The sequence below is a fragment of the Spea bombifrons genome, chromosome 5, assembly GCF_027358695.1.
Source record: "Spea bombifrons isolate aSpeBom1 chromosome 5, aSpeBom1.2.pri, whole genome shotgun sequence".
Lineage (NCBI taxonomy): Eukaryota > Metazoa > Chordata > Amphibia > Anura > Pelobatidae > Spea > Spea bombifrons.
In genome coordinates this window covers 95,156,404-95,178,432 of record NC_071091.1, presented here as the reverse complement: position 1 = coordinate 95,178,432, position 22,029 = coordinate 95,156,404, and the positions used below count along the sequence as shown (strand labels likewise).

The 22,029-nt window shown below is 40.6% G+C and overlaps 1 protein-coding gene across 1 annotated transcript; it reads left to right on the top strand.

Annotated features, from left to right (window-relative positions):
* The first annotated feature begins 11 nt into the window (after window positions 1-11).
* MTERF3 (mitochondrial transcription termination factor 3) lies at window positions 12-21,526 on the top strand. The gene is made up of 8 exons (XM_053467646.1): window positions 12-73; window positions 1,429-1,773; window positions 1,917-2,069; window positions 3,410-3,599; window positions 18,109-18,256; window positions 18,492-18,563; window positions 19,956-20,117; window positions 21,197-21,526. The coding sequence occupies exons 2-8, from the start codon at window positions 1,449-1,451 to the stop codon at window positions 21,389-21,391; spliced, it is 1,245 nt and encodes a 414-aa protein (XP_053323621.1). The 5' UTR covers window positions 12-73; window positions 1,429-1,448; the 3' UTR covers window positions 21,392-21,526.
* The last annotated feature ends 503 nt before the right edge of the window (window positions 21,527-22,029 follow it).

Below are 22,029 nucleotides of genomic sequence, written 5' to 3'. Positions count from 1 at the left end.
TAAAGGAAGTGCGCTTATGTACTATACACCCACGTGGGTTACAGCGGCGGATGGGGTTACTGTTGTGACATTGGTAAGTCTAGATAATTCCCGGTAAATCCCGGTCTTTTCCTGTACCCCGTGTTATTGCAGTCACCCGGGAATGTAAAGAAGTTTTACCTTACTAAGAGGGTGGTAGATAAGTGGGATAGCCATCCGGCTAAAGTGGTAGAGGTTAATACAGAGAGGGCATCTCAGAATGCATTGAACAGGCGTAAAGTTGTCATGAATACAACAAGACAAAGGAGAACATGAGGTTTGGGTCATACAGCATGAGAATAAATGGGCAGACCAGAATGGTTCATATCTGCTGAAAGTGTCTGTTTTTTGCTTCTCCTCGTTAGGCTTTATTTATATTGTTAGCTGCAGATACTTTTTCCATAACAAGTTGGTGTTTTACATAAAAAGTGACTGGTGCAAAGTCCTAAAACTGGTCTTTTCCTCATATGTATATCTGTTTTTATTTATAAAGGGCTAGCAGATGTAATTTACATTTATCAGATAATAACGAAAGGCTGCAGGTAGACGGAGCCGGAAGTTCCCAGCTATGCCCACCAGCTTATAGTGTAAGTAACCGATGCAATGGACCTGTCAGCAGGAACAACCTATTGGTTGCTATGGTGATAAGTCCACTTTAAACTTTGCACCACAATCATCATCATTTTTCTACATAAACCAAATGATTTGATTATTTGTGTAACGACAGACTACCCGTTATCGTGTTACAGGCATAATGCGGCCTAACCGGATTGCAAAAACATTGATATAGTGCTGCAGGATGATCTTGGTTGGCCCTGTATGCATAGTTAAATAAGTGTGATTTCTCCACAGTCACCTGTTGAATTATTTATTATACAAGGCTAGCTCGGTCCTTCTTTCTGGAGAAACTTGACAGTGTTTGACCCTTGAATAGTAAAATAAGGGAACTGTAACCACACTCCCCTGCCAACTCTTCCCTTAGTGAATAAACCCCAGTAGGAGCTGCCATCTTGCTCAGAGTATCATGGCATACAGTGCCCCCTAGTGACAGCTCACATACATTAATCCTGGAATTTTCTGCCGGAGCACATTTGCATCAATATGATACGTGGTATTGAGGGTATTATTTCCGTATATACAGCCGTATATGTAAAATGTTACACATTGTCTAATATTACAGCTCTGTTACCTGCAATGTTCAGTCCTCTCTATTCTAAGATCCTGTGCCACAGACGTTTTACAGATCTGCTAAATGGCATGTATCCTACATTTTGGACTTCTATCTGTCAAAGTTACAAGAAGAACTTCATAACTGACCTCAAAAGCCATTAAATGTCTACATTTAAGACAAAAGACACTGCAAACATTTCTGCGATACAGATAACACTAGGCTTTTTTTTTCTCCTTTAGATTGGCTGAGATATTGAAAGATGACCCTTGCGGTTTGTCGAATAGGAAGAAGATGTCGGCTTTTAAATCTTACGAATTGTGTAAGTTTTTCCAACACTCTAAAAGACTCAAAAGAAGTATCACAGATCTTGCTAAGGAGAACTGAAATAGCTGGGACTCGGCAGCTTGCCTGCCCGACGGGTGCCATTGATGTGACGCGTAGCTGCATTTTGTTGCCTGGTGGAAGAACTGCTCGATACAGCACGACGGTCGCACAACCACACAGCGATTTGCCTTCTGTCACCTCCGATCAGCAACAGGAGAAAGCCGTGATACTCAATACAGATATCGAAGCTGATCTGCAAGGTATAAACTGTAAATGTAATAACCCCTTTAAAACTCTTATTGGTATTTCATTAATAAATACACAAAGCATGAGTTGAACTATATTTTGAAACTGGATGATTTACATGTTTATTTTGTTTCCTAACCTATTTTTAAATGACAAGATCTGGAAAGTCTTCCTCCCTTGTCTCCGCTGGAAGAAATTAGTGAAAATGAAGCTGTTCAGATTGATGCAGATCCTCCAATATCCCCTGCATCTTTCTCCCTTAAAGACTACGTGGACCGATCCGAGACCTTACAGAAACTTGTGAACCTTGGTGAGTGAAATGCCTGGGGGTGACCATTTAGAGTGTTTGTATCTGAACCCTCTTCCAGAATTCTTTGTTTATAGGCTTTGTTTGGACTGAGAACATGTTTTGTAAGGAGTGGGTGAAGGCCTTTTCCAACACTATTAGGACATCATATTAATCCATCTAGTCTTTCCTACTGGTCCAAGTGGACCATACTATATTGTCAAGAAATGGTAGCCTGTTTTCCCTGAAGAAAATGTTATAAGTATGGAATACTTTCATACAACTACAGACCAGGACGTAACTGGTACGTCATCGATGATGCGCGATCCAGCATCGCTATGGACGATGGGATCGCGAGGGGCAGCTGCTACTGACTGCTGGGTGTCCCCAGCGATCCGTAGCAGCCACTCCCCCTTTGAAGCGAATCACAAGCACAGAATTAAAATATTTAAATAAAACTGTGGTCTTCAAGGGAAGACGCAGTACAAGAACGCCGGTCCTGAAAGGGGTTAAAACTTTTTTTTTTCTTGCTGAGGAAAGGCCATTGTTTCTCTAACAAAGCAAACGTTGAAGTTGTTTTTAGGGACATTTCCAGTGAAGCTATCGCCTTATTAGTAGAAAATCACTCTCAAATGTCACTTAAAGAGGAACTGACAGAGCTAAGCTAAAACCATAACCACATAATCACATCCTGCAGTGAAAACATCTATAACGTATAACTGTGTTTATACTTTAATGTTCCGTTATTCAGATGTATATTATCAATCTGAGACTGTATACAACCATATGGTTCCTCTTATTCTAACATCAACAGAGGTAACTTTTATACACCCGTCTCCTATAGGAACATATCAATTATATGTATATAATCGATATGTATGTCTGCCCATCCTGCCTCCAATAATGCATATAGAATACCGTGTTGACTTAATGGATGCCAACACTTTTAGCCCCTGTTAGCCATACAGTTTACAACAGACTCTCCCAAAAATGTCTCAGACGCCCCTGCAATACCTGGGTAGAAAATATTTATGGTATTCTTGCCATTTTGTTCCATGCTGCCAGGCCCGAATGTAGCAAGATTATATTTTCACAACGTAGAGTTGTGACGTTGTGCCCGGGTCCTGTCTATGTTATGCATGTTCCGCCATCAGACTTCTCAGTTTATCAGGAATGTGCTGACCAAACTGGGACAATTGGCAGATGTGCATCATTGGAGGTGTAGTTGCTCTAGTAGAAACGTCCCTGGTTTCAATTGCATAGCGTTAGGTTGATAAAATCTGATTATCAAATGCCTTACTGCCTGATGTACAATTCGTTTTGTTTGCTTTTGAATTCATTGTAAAATATATTTGTTGTTTCAGGTGTTGATTTGTCAAAGATAGAAAAACGTCCCAATGTGGCAAATGTTCTTCTTCGGTTAGATTTTGAGAAAGATGTGAGCAAAATTCTCCTTTTCCTGAAGGATGTGGGTTTAGAAGACCATCAGCTCGGGCCATATTTGACGAAGAATCCTTTTATTCTAAGTGAGGATCTGGAAAACCTACAGACAAGGTACTAGAATGCAGGAGCTATGATACATAGTAAAAACATAATTTGGGTTGAAAAAACAAACAGTTCTGCCTTGCTGTTAATCCAGAAGGTGGCCGCAAAACCCAAACTGAAGCCTAAAAAGGGCGGAAATCCTTTTTGATTCCAAAATGGAAATCCGATTTCTCACTGGATCAACAAGCTGCAACTAATCCTGTCCTCATATTCTTATTGCTAAAAAAAATCGTAGCCCATATTTAAAGGCACCGGTTGACTGATGTTTGTAGGCAGTGAATTCCACGTTTTTATTGTTACTACTGTAAAGACTCCTTTTCACTGCTTGAAGTGAATATTCCTGTTTTCAAGTCCGAATAGGTGACCTTTGTTCTTTGTACAGTCACATTAATGATTAGGTCATCGGCAAGCATCTTGTGTTGTCCCTGTATGTATTTGTATAATGATATCATATCCCCTCTAAGATGCATTTTTTCTAATGTAAACAAATGTAGCCTTTCTTCATAACTAAGGTGTTCCATTCCTCTTATCTACATTGTAGCTGCCTCTGAATTTTGTCAATCTCCATAATGTCCTTTTTAAGGTTGGGTCTTTTAAGGTTGGGTCTTTCCGTTAACCTATACAAAGGCAAATTATATTTTCATCCCGTTTTATTTTTGTGCATCCCAATATCTTACTGGCCCTTGCGGCAGCTGACCGACATTGAACACTTTTGCTAAGGTTATTGTCTCCAGTTACTCCAGAGTGATTTTCATGTAATGAACCCCATATATAGCATGATTTACACATGTACTTATGTTTCCAAAATGCATAGCATGCATTTGTCAACATTAAATCTCATCTGCCACTTGGCCGTCAAGTCCTCCAATTTCACCAACTGTCCTTGCAGGGAAGTAATGTCTAGTTTAAACTTTATTAACCCCTTAAGGACAATGGGCAGTCCCTAAACCCATTGAAAACAATGCATTTTGAGCCCATACATGTACGGGCTTTGTCATAAAGGGGTTAAGTTACCTAGTTCTCGTCTGCTAACGCATGTGGCTTTCAATACCCACCACAAGATAAGTAATAAACACATCAAATAAAAGTGGTGTTCCTCAGGGTTCTGTCCTAGACTCACTTACCCCTTTTGTCCAGTTAGAGAATTTTTAATTAACAATAACTCTCTCAACTCCATCTTTGTTGCCTAAAGCTATCTCTCTTAATTAGTACAGTAACCTTTTTATAAGGGACTAAACCAAATGCTTTAGCCATCTACTGAAAGCCATCTAGTGAAAGAGCCTGGTCTATATTTTTGCTAACTTCTTTATAGAATAGTTGACATGGATCTGTCCTTCATGAAAGTGTGTTAATCTTATGTAATGTGTTATAAATCATATTTGACTATTATGGGCATACTCTGCTGCAGGCTACCTGTGCTTTATGCATTGGCAGTTTGGGCAGGCTCTTCTTCATCTTCCTTTGCCGCCAGTTGGGTTGGAGGTGATAGACCTTGGCAGGCTGTACATTCTATGCAGCCTGGAGGAGAAACGTTCCCTGAATTTTGATTTCCTTCGTCATTGGGCAGCCTTCTGTCGATTTAGAGCACATGCACACCAAGTGATGTCACCTGCTGTCAGCATCTGTCATGCGCGTTACGTTAACGCCTAGTACCAGATCCATATTTTTAATTTAATGAACTCATTACTGGTCCTGAACTTCTGGGACCAGCCTCACAGAGACTTACACCTTAAGATCTATTTGAGTATATTTTTCTGTAATATGATACATTTTTATTCTGGCTGAGGCTCTGCGGCGATTGCAGCTGACATGACCTAAACTGAAGAGAACAGCCAAACAGCATCTACCTTTTTTGGCAGGCAACGGTTGCTAGGCCGGGAGTGTCACGCACTTAATGTTTAGGAATTTGGAAGGGAATGCTGCGTTGCACATGTTAAGTGTTACACACCCTGCTTTTGTTTTTTTTAGGGGAGGGTACCACAGTGGTGTACTAGCTTACAATATAGGTTCCTAAACATTTTTGTGCAACAGGGCCACCTTTCACCGCTGGATATTCCATGGGCCTTATTATAGAAAGTGTTTATAAAAGAGCAGACTATACTCACTGGCCACTTTATTAGGTACACCTTGCTAGCACCGGGTTGGGACCACCTTTTGCCTTCATTTTTTAAGGCATACGTTCTACGAGGTGCTGGAAACATTCCTCAGAAACATTCCTGCATATTTGTCGGCTGCACATCCATGATGAAAATCTCTCTGTTCCACCACAATTTTGGTGAGCCTGTGCGAATTGTAGCCTCAGTTTCTTAGCTGACAGAAGGGGCACCCGGTGTGGTCTTCTGCTGCTGTAGCCCATCTCCTTGAAGGTTCGACGTGTTGTGCGTTCAGAGATAATATTCTGCATACCTTGGTTGTAACGAGTTATTTGAGTTACTGTTGCCATTCTGTCATCTTGAACCAGTCTGCCCATTCTCCTCTGACATCAACAAGGCATTTTCTTCCATACAACTGCCACTCACTGGATATTTTCTCTTTTTGGGACCATTCTCTGTAAACCCTAGAGATGGTTGTTCGTAAGAATCCCAATAGATCAGCAGTTTCTGAAATACTCGGCCCGTCTGGCACCAACAACCATGTCAAAGTCACTTTCACCACGTCTACGTGCCTAAATTCATTGGGTTGCTGTCATGTGATTGGCTGAATAGCTATTTGTGTTAACAAGCAATTGAACAGGTGTACCTAATAAAGTGGCCAGTGAGACAATTTTCTGCCATCACAATGAATGTTTTTTTTAAGCAGAACTGGCACTTAGGTACAGGGAGCCCCTATAGCATTAATACTTGGGCTGGGACACGGTGAGCCCCTAGAATTAGTAATAGGTCTGTCTCTGTTCCTCATCTGCTGCTCCACTGTGCCAGTCACTCCATTCGCTCCCCATACCCTTCAGAATCAACTTCAAACTCCTGACCTACAGAGCCCTTACCCTCTTATCCAAATACACCCCACCACTCTCTTCATTCCTCTCAAGACCTTCGTCTCCCTTCTACGCCATTATCTCTTCTCACTCACATAGTCATGATTTCCCCCGCGCTGTACTCCCTTCCCCGTTCCATCCGACTTTCTCCCTCGTCCTCGACTTTCCAAAGCTATCTGAAAACCCACCTTTTTCAAGAAGCGTAATTCTTTCTAACACACTCAGCCATCAGTCTAATGAAGCCATCTGAACGATCAACAACCTCTACAGATCATCCTGACTTGACCAAATGATCCCCATAAAAGCAGCCCTCTCCTACTGCTTCACTTCCCCCTCATCCACCGACTAGATTGTAAACTTGCAACAGCAGGGCCCTCTTCTCCTTTGTACCAGTTTGTTATTATTTGTGGTTTTAAAGTATTTCACATCACTAAGGAACATGCTTGCACTATATAAATTAAGGTAATGTAATGGCATAGGCAGCCCCTAGAATTAATAATGGGACCGGAAGAAAACAGGGAGCCCCTAGAATTAATAATGATGAAAAAAGTAAGAATTCACATGTACCCTTAGGGCATTTGTTAGTCCGTTATATGCACTTTTATCTACTTCGCTCCGCAAACCAGAGGTTCTTTTAGATAAGGAAACTACAGTATTTCCAGCCCGAAACAGCAGTAAACGGTGCAAAATAGTACAGCGCCACTTTCCTACTGGTTTTCACGGAAAAACAAAAACATCCATTACTGAATGAAGAATGCAGAGATAAAACATTGCAAAATACAGACGGACTGCTTTCTAAGTCGCTTGAAAATTAATCAGCCTTCCACAACGGAAACTTCCATTTAAAGTTCTGGAATCAGTTTATCAGTTAACCTTGATGAACGAGGCGTACAGAATTCCATTTTCCGCCTCTCTGTTAGGGCTGATTTTTTTTTTTTTTGTGTAATACAACAGCTAATGTTTTATGCATTGCTATGTCTTATCTGAGTTGCCGTTTCGACAGGATCTCAATATTCTTTTAGAGAGTGGAATCAGATGGAAATCAAGAAAAGGATTATTCTATCGCTATCTCTCACATGACTGCTGTAGCTATCTTGTAATATCCCTGCTTGCCATAAAACACATTAGCCCTGGTGTCCTGCACATGATTTTTCTTTTCATTCCTATACATTTTAGTATTACTGTGACTGAATTATGCTCATCCATCTTTGGAAATGAGAATCTGGAACACCTAGGGACATATCCATTCTTGTAGTCATCTCGGGTAGATTTAAAAAGAATGAGCCCTTGCTTTTGCCAGTCTGAATGACCTCAATCTAATTTCTTCTAGCTTTTTTACCCTCTTCAACTATTGGCAGCTTGCTTTTTTGTTTATTTTAGATTCTTATTGCTCATGTATGGGGTGGGGGAGTTGGAAAGCAAATTTAAAGTCTGAAACTGATTTTTAAATGTGTACGTAAAAAGTTTCTATTTGTCACTGGTAGAAATACCCTAATAAGGCTTATGAAGAATTAGTTTTTGGGACACATGAGTGGTAATTTGTCCAAGAGCTGGGCAAAAATTAGATTTTCTTCTTGCTGTTTGTTCTTGCCACATTCATAGTAACTCCCACGGAAACATTATACCTTCTATGCAGAGTCAGTATATTTGCTACTCAATGTGGTATATAGGCTATACCATTCTGAAAGCACCTACTATCATCTGAAAACAGTATTTTCCCCCTATATTAATGTCTGCCTTGGCTGGATGTTAAATGTTTAATCAAAGAGTGGCTACAAGGGCAGCTGAGTAAAGAAACAATGCGTAACATTGATATTTATTCAATAAAATGTCAATGACGAATTAACATTATTGAATGAATTAATTCTAGTCTGCAGTCTTGCCAGACAGTGGTCATGTGAGCCCTGATTTTACAGAATTGTGTTTTCTTTTGCATAATGTTACATTGCAATACAGGTAACAGATGTCATACTTATTAATCAATGGGGAAAGTGAATCTATGTGATTGTTTTATTATAGAGTAAGTAGCACTTGCACTTTCCCTTTAATTCTCATATTTCGGGCATGGTGACCTACAAATGGCTTCTCTTAATATTTCTGGACTTTGTCTTACAAATTCACTTCCTTTTGAAGCATTTGGTAGGTAACCGAATCCACACGTCTGTGTTGCATTTAAAAGGACGCTCCAGCAATCGTATGCATATGATAGCTGTGTGGGCCCTTTCAATAATAATTGTTCCCACTTAGAAATGCATGGAGGTATTAATGAGAGTCGCCCGATACGTATCTCATTTTTTTTCCTCCCCCTCAAGGGCTTGCAGAAAATGTATTCGACTGATCACTTCTCCTGCCTACTAGTATATTTGTATGCCATAATCGCCACCGGCCAGTTCCTCTACTGGCTTGGGCAAAAGTTCCAGGGGGCCTAACAACTGCCGAAGACATCACCTGACATGTGAAATACGTGCCGCCGGTCAGCTCCAGCACTGGCTCAGTGAGTGGTCCAGGGGGTCTCTTTGATCTCCGATGGCATGCTTTCCTGTCGCTGACTAGCTGCTTCAAGCAGATCGTCAGACCACAGAGTGGTGGGTGGCTGCAGGCTTAATTAATGCATGTTAATATAGTTTTGAATGCATTAGTTGTTTAGGGGGCTTCCCGGGAGATTGTAGTGTCCTTTAAATGCAACTGGTTCTAAAAGCCACTATTTGCAGATAAAGATACCACACGGTAGTGTGAGAGTGGCATTGGAGATCATATTTATATTCTTTACACCATCAAACATACACTGTATGACCAGAAGTATTGGGGCACCCCTCCTAATTGAGTTAATGTGTTTCAGCCATATCCAATGCAGACAGGTATATAAAATGAAGCACACACTGGCAGTAGAATGGGTCGTACTGAAGAGCTCAGTGACTTTTAACCGTGGCACTGTCAAAGGATGCTCCCTTTGCCTTAAGTCAATTCGTGAAATATCTGCCCTGCTAAATCTTCCCCGGTCCACTTTAAGTGCTATTATTGTGTAGTGGAAATGTGTAGAAGTAACCCCTTTAGCCATGAAGCAGCAGACCACGCAAACTCACAGGGTTGATGAGTGCTGAAGTGCGTAGCACATAAAGTCTTCTGCAGCATCACTCACTACAGCGTTCCAAACTTCCTCTGGGAGCAACATCAGCACAAGCACTGTGGGCCAGAGTGGTGTAAAGCACACCATCAATGCACTCTGGAGCAGTGAAAATGTGTTCTCTAGAGTCATGATTCACACTTCACTATCTGGAAGTCTGACAGACCAATCTCGGTTTGGTGGATGCCAGGAGAACGCTACCAACCGGAATGCATAGTGCCTACTGTAAAGTTTAGTGGAGAAGGGATAATGGTGTGGGGCTGTTTTTCAGGGTTTGGGCCCTTTATTTGAAGTGAAGGCTAATGTTAATGCTACAGCATACCCAGTTTGGGGAAGGCCCTTTTCTATTCCATTATGACTGTACCCCAGCGCACAAAGCAAGCTCCATAAAGACATGGTTGGATGAGTTTGGTGTGGAAGAACCTGACCGGCCGCACAGAACTGAACTGAAACATAGATTGTGGGCCAGTCCTTCTCGTCCAACATCAGTGTCTGACCTCACAAATGCTCTACTGAATGAATGGGCTAAAATTCCCACAGCAGAAACCCTCCAAAATCTTGTGGAAAGCCTTCCCAGGAGAGTGGAAGCTGTTATAGCTGCAAAGGGGGGACCAACTTCATATTAATGCCCATTGTTTTGGAATAGGATGTCCAACAAGTTCATATAGGTGTTAGGTGTCCACATAGTTTAGGTCATGTAGAATACCTAATGCTAAAATGTAAGTTCTTATTATGATTTATTATTGTTAACATTAGAAACACAAAAGAAAAATAGCAATTCCCAGAAGAAATATTGTCTTTTATGGACATTACTAAGACTTTTAGCCTTTTACATACATACACCAAGAGTCCGTGTTTTTTGTGAGACAGTCCTAATTATGCAGGCCTGTGCTTCTATGCTGCCCAACTGTTTTTGCATATGGCGGTACTCATGGGCCAATTGGGGAGATTCTCTGATCTCTTCTGACCTGATGACCGTGCTGTGGAATCAATAGAGGTCTGGGCTGTTGCTCTCATGTGGCCACCTTTCAATGCCTTAAAGCTAAGTGCCAGGCATCTGACCTGCCCATGGCCCCACCTGTATGCTGATTGGGACACCAAAATTGTTGGGGATTTACAATAAATTACATTGGGTATTTTTTTTTGTGATTATCTTGACATAGCACTTATAACCTGGGTAATTCTTAAACGCATACGTGTTGCAGTCATAAAGGTAAAAAGGTATAATGTTCTTATATTTCCTTATAGGAGTCTACATTAAAAAACAAACAGAAGCCAGGAGGAATCATTTCTGGTACCATAACTACTTGGCTCTGGGAGCTTCTTGAGGTCTAGGGAAATGGAATTTGTTAGCAGATAAGAACCATTCCTTGTCTATTTTTACATATTGCAAAACCTTGAGCCTTATTTCTTGGGTCCTTGCGTTGTCAAGATTACCTATCTCGCTGTATTAACCTCTACCATATCTGCTGGAAGCAGATTAGTTCTCTCATAAACTTTGTGAACTGAGTGATTACTGATTTAACCACTTACCTTCTCTCACGTTCCATCTTTCCGTTAGCTTGCCTGGAAGGAATATTGAACTTGCTCATCCCTTAACTATATTCCTTAAGTGCATTTCAGTTGTAGGATATATAATATAGGGTCTGTAACACAAAAAAGCATTTTTATAGTTAATAATCCATGCAGACCCGTCCAACAAGATACTTCCTGTGTTTTGCTTTTCAAAATGTTATAGTAAAAAGTAAAAAAAGACCTATTTCGGGGGAAAATATACTAATTGCTGACAAGGAGAATTCTTCAGATATAATCTGAGAGTTTTAGAGCTTTTTTTACCCATTGAATATATTCAAGTAATGAATATTTTTAATTAAAAAAAAAATATATCGAGCAACATACTTCATCCCTCATAATAATAGTACAGGGGTGAGCAATGTATACAACATGGCCTAAAGGTGCAACTTAACCTGTAGTTGAACCACCCCTCACAGTTCTTCAGCGAGCCAAGTATATATTGTGACAAAAGGTGTGGTAAAGTGATAGATGGCAGGTATATTAGACCAGCCTTGGTCAATAGTAGCCTGCTTTAAAATATGTCCCAGGGAAATATGTTGTTTGTTTACAAACTGCACTACTGGCAGTTTGCAAAACATGGTAAGGGTCCCTGGGGCGGAGCACCTGGAAGAGCAGGGTGGGCCAGTGCTCCAACAGCACTAATTGCTGTATTGGTCCAGTCCAGAGCCTGCGTTCTGGACAGAAGCTCCACAGGTGTGGGGTAAGTAGCAGCTCACCTGTGGCTGATTAATTAGCAGGCAGAAGGTAAAAGGGTTTGAGCCTGATTCAGAGAAGAAGCCACTGTTATGCCAGCTAGGAGAGCTGATAAACTGAGGGGTGGTTTCTCTCTGCAAAGCCATATTGATGGTAAATTGTGACCTGTTTTGTTCTAAGCGAAGACTGTTATTCTGCTTACAACTGCTGCTGTTTGTTCCTTGAAAATAAACATTGAAGCTGAGCTGGATGTGTCCTGGACTTCATTTACCCTAGAAGACTGTGGTTACAGCCAAGATCCTTGACAAAAGTCCCAAGGAAAAGGGAGGCTTGTCACATATGGTGGAGAATGCGGGCAAAGCACTGCTATGGTCTGTAGGCAGAAAGCAGGAACCAAGTGAACAACTGAGTGGATGCTGGTGACGAGTGCTACACTGGATCCAGGAACCCCAAGTGTTGTGCGGCCTGAAGCTACCAAGCTGCAGTGGATGTGCCAGAAGTGATTACAGCTTAACCAGGAGGATTGAGTGGAAACTCTGCAAAGACTGTTGCATGGCATGTGCCCTTGTGTATTGCTGGCTGAAATACATATGCTTATGGAGGATGGCCTTGATGTGTTTGACGACTTATTGATGATCCGGACGTGAAGTTTCTATTTGCTGGATAAAAGTATTGCATAGCTGTGAAACCTGCAAAACAAAAGCATTTCGTCGCTATGGCCTGCTGGTAATTACCTGATTGCATACTGCAGAGGGAGAGATTTAAAGACCTGGAGTACAATCTCTTGGATTTGTGTATTGCAGTGACTGCTGGTCTAATGCAAGATGGGAAAAGGACAGCAAAGCAGAAATAAAATGTCCTTTCCATGTTTCACTCGCCAGCCAACCTGCAGTGGATATGTGGAACCACTGAAACTGGCACAAAAGGCAGATATAAAGTGTGCAGGGTCCTGTGTTGAGGCTCAAGAGTTAAAGGAGGAAATTGAATCCTTAAAGTGGCTGCACCAGGGTGAAGTCTCTGATTTGAACTTGCAGCTGAAAGAAGTAACAGATCAACTAAATGCTGCAGGAAATAAAGTGGGAATGCTACCTATGTCTTCCAAATGTGCACATGGGGACAAAATAGACTTTACAGTAGCTAGAGAAAGTCTTTCACCGGTTTTTCTTCAGCTTCAGGAGGAGAAACACAAATTACAGAAAGAGTTTGTCTTCAACAAACAAAGGTTTGATGATGATATCAAACAGAGGGACTGTGAAATTAAGAGACTGACAGAGCTAAATGTTTCCTATGACAAACAGAGTCGTGGTGAAGGTAACAATGTGGCATGGACTACCAAGCTCAGGAAAGTGGAAGCTATGCCCAGAGATGAGCTGAATCAGTATGTGATTGAGCAGTCAGAGTATGTTGGGAAACAGATCTGCAAGACCAAAAAGCTGACTGATGAGTGTATGCTAAAAGAACATGAATTAATAAAGGTTAAAAACCAAGCAGCACAATTACAGGAGGAATTGCACCGAACTATTGGCCAGCTTGAGGGAGAAAACTTCACTTTGCAAAATGAAGTGGCTGCTTCTAGAGAAAAGCATTGTGTTGATCTGGCAGCAAAACTTCAAGAGATGCAACAGTTGCAGGAACAAAAGCTGGTGGTTGAAAAACGTCTCGCGGAGGTGTCCCAGAAAGGTAAAGAGGACGCAGAGCGTGTATTCGGGCTCCTTTCTGAGAATAGCAGTGTGAATTTAACACTTGCAGTTGAACGTCTAGAAAAAGTAAAGCTGCAGGAGACCGTAAAAGAACTACAAGATGAAATCCAGGCCTTGTTTAAAGCCAGTAAAGAGAACACTGAACTTCATAAGGCCAACATAGCACTAAAAGACAAGTATTTCCAGAAAAAGGCAGAACTGGAATCATGCAAGGATCAGCTACAGGATGCAGAAGCTCAGCTAAAGCAAATGGAGGCAGCTATGCTTCTAAAAGAGGAGGACTTAGGATTGGCTATTCACAACAGAGATCAAGCTTTAAGGGAGAGTGATATGATCCAACGTAACCTGGAAGCAATACTGAGTAACACAGAACGCGACAGGCAAACATTAATGAGGCAGCTTGCTGATATCCAGACCGAGAGAGACACATTGTCAGGGAATCTGGAGAAAGCCCTCATGTCCAATGAAAAGCTTCAACAAGTTGGACTTAAACTGCAGAAAGAGAATATATCCCTCAGGCATCAACTGGAGATATCCACCTTAGAGCTGAGAGAGGTGAAAGCAACCCTTGAGGAACAAAGGGTTACTGCAGTAGAAAAACATGTACTACTACAACTCCAGTTAGATGAACTGGGTATACAGCTAGCTGAAGAAAGGGAGGCCAAGCTAGCTCTACAGAAACAGATTAAGGTCCAAGAGGAAATGGACACAGTATCTGAAACGTCACAAATTGCACAAGCAGCAAGTGAGCAGATACAGTACAAAACAAGCTGCCTGGAGGAAAAGAAGAATGGCATGGAAAATAACCATTATAACCTAAGTGATGGAGGGACTATGCATGGTGCTGGAAGTACTGACCAACTAGCAGAGCAACATGGCAGTAAGCTACTCCAGGGAGCAGGTGGTCCCAGGTCCAGCAGAAGCCATACTTCAAAGGAGGAACCTTCTACAGGTGACAGTAAGGTCCATCCATTACACGCATCTGGGGTAAGAGGACATAAAAATGGGCTTGGTATTAAAAGGAGTGATGGTGAACAAGCTACGGGGAAACAGCTTGAAGATGGTGTGCGCTTGGCTGTATCGTGTAGATCACACAGGGTAGACCTTCTTCATGGGCAAGCTACGATGGTCTTCATTTGTACAGAGAAGAGACGTGGCTGTGCAAAGTGTTACCCATTCACTGATCACTGCAGAAACCCAGAAGGGCAGACGGATACAAGGAGGAAGTATCCACTACCGGGCCACATTTATGGTGTGTGGAAAGGAAAGCCCCCTGATGCCAACCTAAGAGGGACGTCATCAGCAGAGCTGCTTAGTCCCATGGTCGCTCAGCCCCATGGTTCTGAGCTGGTGGGGAGGATATGTGACCGTGTGAACCCCAGGGAGATGATTAGCATGGCATCTGGGTACAGCTGCTATGCAGAGTATACGTATGGGTCCCTGGGGTGGAGCAATTGGAGAGCAGGGTGGGCCAATGCTCCATTTCCCCATTTTGTGGAAACTCCATGCCGGGTTTTCCATGAGGCAAGAAGTCCACAGGATCTGGTCTGGGATTTCTATGAGGCTGACATCAGGCACAGGTGCTGGACATTAAAAACCCCTGGAGCCTGATACTCAGGGAGACTGTTGGGGGAAGAGGAAGCTCCCTGCGCTCCCAGGGCAAGGAGAGGCCCTGAACAAGATCATCCCTGAGCCAAGTGAGGCAATACCTGCCTGGACATTTTGTGTGTTGTCTGGGGGAGGTTTTCCAGAGCCTGGCGTAGCTGGGTCTGGCTGGGAGGTTGAGGTAGTGGGTGATTAGGCTGGTCAGTGTGGACCAGCATAGTTCAGTTAGACAGGGCTCCAATTGGGAGCTAGGTTTTCGTTTTATGATTTGGTTTTGGGGTTTGAGCAATTAAAATAAAGTGCTGTTTTGGTTCAAAGCTGCTGTTCCTGACCCTGATTGCCCTAGAGGACTGTGCTTAGGACCCCTAAAAGTGACATGTATGGCCCTCATGCTATAGGGTTTGTCACAATATATATATATTACTACATTACTAGTAATATATACTAGTAATATATATATTATATTACTACCATCATATTCTGTAGCAGTTACAAGATTTGTTTGAAGATATTTAACAAAGACAATTTAAAATTGACAATAACTTTAGGAAACGTTAAAACATACTGGTATAGAAGGAGATATTGACAGTCTGGTCTCCCTTATGCTAGCTGGGGCCGGAATTTTTGGTCCTGAGCTGAGCGATTGAATGTGACAGCGCTCTAAGTGAATGCTGTCCCATTGAGGGAATTTAAACGCCCAAACAGCAATGACCTCACCGGGGGATCTCCTCACTTTAACTGTAGAGACCCCAGCCGGGTTTCCTAATGTGTTTTTCCCTCCTGCTGATTAGACTTTTCGCTGTAATGAGGGCGATGGTCGGGCAGCCCTGGCACTTTAAGTTTGGGCATCTCAAATCACTGGCCGCACGCTGCAGCATAAAGTGATGTCGGCCAGTGGCCCATCAGACATTTGCCCGGTGTGCCAGATGATCAGCCCGGACCTGACAGGCTGTCACAGCAACCTCCAGGAGTATGGAAGAATGGAGAGAAATTACGTAAGGGTATGGTGGAACCTTGGCGGAAGAGATTACAGATCTCCACGAGCAACGACTCTGTACCCTTTAAATAAAGATGGTAGAAACATTCCCAGCCTTCATTACTATTCATTTTCTGCTAGCAAATGGAAAAACACAAGTTTCATATTTTTAAATATAATTAATTCAAAGACGTATATTTATTAGACCAAGCATTGGATGCAAAGACAAAAGTTTAGTACTAGTGCAAAGAGATGCAACATTCTATAATCTTACTTAAAATTCTGTGCCTGGAAGAAGCAACAGTCCGAACAGCAACGACCTGAGGGACTGGCCAGTTTCCCAGACAGCTTGTAAATATTGGTTGATTAAAATTGCTTTTTATGGTTCTCTGTGACACAAACTATTATCTGCTTCATTTTAACCATTGCATCCCCCAGTCCCTTTGATTAGCCCAACAATATGACCTTCTTGTGCAATCAAGTCACCTACGCAGCCCTAAACGTACCTGGTGGTGATGGCATGTCCTCTCCCGATGACCCCTTTTGGGATCCTATCCTGTAGTGTTGTGTGTTTTTGTGCTCTGGCAGGATGTACAGAGCATTCTCCACCCAGGTAGTACAACCAGTTGTTTTTTTTTTCTTTTATAGCTCTAATCATGTGCCAAAATGTGTACAAAGCTGTTATTTGTACAGAGCGCTGATAATTTTATGCAATGCCTTTTTCACAGGGTTACAAAAAAAACAGGTGTGGTGATGGCGGTTATAGATTTGGTATCTCGTACCGACTGGAAACGCTAAAAAAAAAGCAATCTATGTTCTATACGCAGAACTCTGCACCTTATACAAATATTTCTCTTTATACAGAACAGAGAAGTACAAATCAATAGCGCAAAGCTGGAAATACATGGCGTTCATCGCAACAAGGCGTAGTTTCTGAAAGCCCCGCAGCCTACACGCTGTTAATGAATGAATTCCAAGCTTTCTTCCCTGTTTTTAGATCCGACAAATGGGGAAAAGCACACGAGCCAAGAGAACTATTTTACTTTTGTATATTTTCTACCCTTTCAGTTGCATATCACTCGGTTATTAGAACTGTGACATTTTCCATTAGACTCTATTTTTTTTTTTATCTTTGCTCTTTTCATGCCATGTATATCTCTTTTTTTTTTTTTTTGCTACAATATAATCATGGATGGGGTTTTGGTAATGAAAGGTTAAATAAATTCTGCAAGGGTATTTATCATTTTGGTAATGAGGCTCTGTACAGGAACATAAGACGTTCCCCAAAATAGTAATCTGTTAAGCCTTTGATAACTTTCATTCAGTGATGGCCAAGTTGGCAGAAAGTAGAAAACAAGATAAGTGATTTAACCTGCAGCCAATGAGCGGGGTTTCCTGATAAATGGCTGGTGCAAGTAAGCTTTAGCCGCTACACACTTGTAAGCCACATAAAGTATTTAGAAGCAGTTGGCGAGATATCAGACCTTAAGATCTCTACAGGTAGATATCTACCTGTAATGCAATTGTAGTCGGAAATCTGATCCACTTTCAAACATTTAGGGGGGGAAGTCGGAATAATCCGTATTCTTATATTTATTTATTTTTTGTAACCATAGCTTCACATCAGCTGGTACTTTATAAATTACATTTATATATTTTTTGTATATATAAAAAGAAAAATGCATTTAATTAATTTCAAGGGATGCCTCATCTAAGGCAGACAATTGGGCTTTAAACTGTGTCCTATTTATTGATGTATCTAGTCTTGCTCACCTTTGTGCCTCGGCTTTTGGCATTTCATGTGCAGCGCCGTCACACTTTCTTAGTTCAGTAAACTGAAATGTCGTCTTTATGTGGCATTAACATTTCAGGGTGGCTTACCTGAGCAGGAAAAAATTCGGCAAAGAAGCAATTACTCGGATGGTCTCGAGAGCTCCCTATCTGCTGAACTTTTCGGTGGAGAGACTGGATAATCGTCTGGGCTTCTTTCAGAAGGAGCTTGGGCTCAGTGCAGAGAAGGTGAGACTGATTTGTTTTTGCTGCCTAATGTGGGATAGTCTGCGTACATAGCACCATCTAGAGCACATTCTGACTACTTCCAAAATATCACTTTCTGCATACTGTATGTTCTATACTTGTTTGTTCCATCATACGAATTACAGGTTTGTTTTCTAAGAAATCATAACTTAAATTACATCTACATATTTTTAAGTCTATAATAAATATTTGGATTTTTTTATTATTTTTATTTTAGACAAGGGATCTTGTTACTCGTTTTCCAAGGATGGTGACCGGCAGCCTGGAGCCTGTTAGGGAAAATCTTAAGGTATGATTATGGAGATACACTGTGACAGAGCTTACGATAGTTTCAGCAGCTCGTGAGATATTTTTGAGTATTAAGTCACTCTTGCTGTCTTTTTAGATTTCATGTACTATTGCACCTAGCATCATCACTATCCCAAAATCCTTAAAACAACCACCCCACCCCCTTGGTTCTGATTCTTTAATCATTTCTATTTATTTTACAAAATATCAGTGATCACCTGTCCATATTAGGGTGGCCACATTTTCTTCTGCCATTCAGGGACACACTATGAAGCAGATGAGATCACACACACACAGGTGTGTGTGTGTGTATATATATATATATATATATATATATATATATATATACTGATTCACAAATGCACATACACATAAAATACATTTTATATATTGTATATATATATGTGTATGTGTGTATATATATATATATATATATATATATATATATATATATATATATATATACACATATATATATATATATATATATCTCACATACACACTGATTCACATATACTATTATATATTCATTGTTAAGAAGCCTTGGAAACCATGTTGATTTCAGATTTAATAATATACATATGCTCATTACAGACATGAGCAGATATAGAATGTTAACCCCTCTAATACCAGGCATGAGTAGATTCAGAGAATTAACTCCTCTATTACCAGACATTACACACACAGTCTCACAAACAGACAAACACAGTCACACAAACAAACACTGTGACAAACAGACAAACACAGTCACACACAGAGTCAAACATACCTGGTGTTGGCTTCAGCTTACTCTGAGTTGGTGTGAAGGAGGGACTCAGCCTATCAGGAGAGGCTTCTGAACTCTCAAGAAATCAGGAGAGTTGAAAAGTCCTCCTTTACTCAGACTCCTCATTCCGGCCAATCCGGGCCATGTGGTCACCCAAGTCCATATGTCCCTTACGAAAAATTACTGCAGTTTTTTCTGAAGTAATACTGCAGTTTTTTGGACATGAAAAAACTGAAATACTGCACTTTTACTGCAGTTTTACTGCACATTTACTGCACTTTTTTTATATTGCAAACCTACAGTTGTACTTCAATGTACTGCAGCTTTATTGCATTTGTTCTTCCTTACAAAAATAACTGCAGTAAAAGTGCAGTACAGTGAAGTACAAATGCAGTAAATGTGCAGTAATACTGCAGTAAAAGTGCACTATTGCAGTTTTTTCATGTCCAAAAAACTGCAGTATTACTTCAGTAAAAACTGCAGTAATTTTTCGTAAGGGATAATAAAACAAATAACTTTTCAGTCTTCTTTATATCATCACTTTATGAAGAAATCTTGTACCATTTTAAACACGTGCTCTGCTTTTGTGAGTAGCGTTGTGGTTAAAGTTATGGTTTTGCTTTCTAGGTGTGTGAGATTGAACTTGGATTCCGTAAAAATGAAATACAACACATCGCACTGAGAGTTCCCAAGCTATTAACCTCCAACAAGAAGAAGCTCACAGAAACGTTTGATTATGTGCACAATAAAATGGGAATTCCTCACCATATTATTATAAAATTTCCACAGGTATTTTACTTTGATGTCACCAAGGAACATTATTGAATATGCATGTATGTATGTATGTGTGTATATATAAGGTAATATTTAAAATATTAGTGAAATTTCTAAAAGCAAAACTTTGGGAGACGTTATTTAGCGGCTATAAATTTTACAATGTGTTTTTTGTGTTATTATAATAATTATAACGTATGGAAATGGAATTTGCCACATGTCTGATTTTCTGCATTGTTAAATATTTTGGAACTGAAGAACAGAACCTAATAATAGATAAAATGGAACCTGAGCAAAATAACGATACTTATGTTGTTTATTAAGGAAAATTCTGCAATACCCATAAATGTGTGAAAAAGTAATGGGCTTTTAGACTCAGAACTTGGTTATGCCACATTTAGGAACAATAGTTGCACTAAAATGCTTGGTAAAGTTATTGAACATTCTCTGTCACCACTTTGGAGGAGTATATGCCCACTAGTCATGCCCAGCTCTGCCAGCATTGAACTGGGCCGTTATATCAAATCAAATTTAGGGTAGGTCATTTCCTACACTACTGTTTGAAAGTTTGGGGTCACTTAGAAATGTCCTTATTTTTAATAGAAAAGCACATTTTATCAATTAAAATAACATGAAATTGATCAGAGATACAGTGTTAATGCTGTAAATGACTATTGTAGCTGGAACCAGCTGATTTTTAATGGAATATCTTCATGGGGTACAGGGGCCCTTTATCACTCCTGTGTTCCAATCGGACGTTGTGTTTGCTAATCCAAGTTGAAGCTTAAACGGTGAATTGATCATTAGAAAACCCTTTTGCAATTATGTATTACAGCTAGAAATGTCATTGATTTCCATGAAAACCACAATGTGACCCCAAACTTATGATCTGTAGCGTATGTAGTAAGTAACGCGACGTGCATTATTATCCGGTAAAATCAGTAAATAAAAATAGACACGCGGTTTGGTTCCATGCTCTCATCGCTTTATTACATTCTTTTTATTTATGAAAATTCTTCAAATAAAAGACTTCAGATGAATTATTGAAGCTACTACAAGTCTTCTCAGTCTTACATTTTTTTTTTTGTCTGCAGGTTTTCAATACAAATCTGTTGAGGTTGAAGGAGAGACACCAGTATCTGACTTTTCTCGGACGAGCGGTGTATGACCCAACACAACCAAACTACGTGTCTTTAGATAAGATCGCTTCCTTGCCTAATGATTGTTTTTGTGATGAGGTCGCCAAGACATCCGTACAAGAATTTGAACACTTCCTAAAAACACTTTAATAAAATAATTTAAAAAAATATTGTGTGATGCTTAAAAAATGCCTTTGGTTTCATACTGCTATGCAAATAAATTTCTATATTATGTTATTCTAACACTTTAATAAATACGCATATGTCTCAATATGATCAGAATGCCCCTATAAAGAGACTAATAGAACCTGACGACATTAAGAAGGATTAGGTTATTGAAACTGCTTATCGAGATTACATTTTTAATGAGCTTCAGCTGGTAAAATGAAATTTGATTATTTTGTAGATAAATGGTTCTGTAATAAAATATAGCAGAGTGTAAATAAGATTTTTTTTTTTTTTTTGGAAGCCCGAGGTGTAGTGCTTCTCTTGGGTGTGCTCCGTGAATCTTGTGAAAGACGCAGCGAAGCTCAGGTCCATCTGTAAACTGTCGCTCGGCAATCCCCCATGGAATATGCCAGAGCTTTTCCTCCCCACCCCAGCCAAAAGGCCTGCAGGAGGGTCGGATCTTCATGGTTCCCTCCGAAAAGGAGAACCCCTATAGGGAAAAAGGTGGGTAGCCAAAAGACTTCTCCCACCTCTCCCAACAGACGACTGGAAACCAGTCCTCCATGCGATGCAGTGGTCCAAAACGTCAAAACTGAAAAACGTGTCCAAAGGAAAAACAT

Coding starts and splice junctions, on each gene's coding strand:
- MTERF3 (XM_053467646.1), top strand. CDS start 1,449: ATGACCCTTGCGGTTTGTCGAATAGGAAGAAGATGTCGGCTTTTAAAT. Junction 1,774..1,916: donor TATCGAAGCTGATCTGCAAG/GTATAAACTGTA, acceptor TTAAATGACAAG/ATCTGGAAAGTCTTCCTCCC. Junction 18,257..18,491: donor TTGGGCTCAGTGCAGAGAAG/GTGAGACTGATT, acceptor TTTTTATTTTAG/ACAAGGGATCTTGTTACTCG.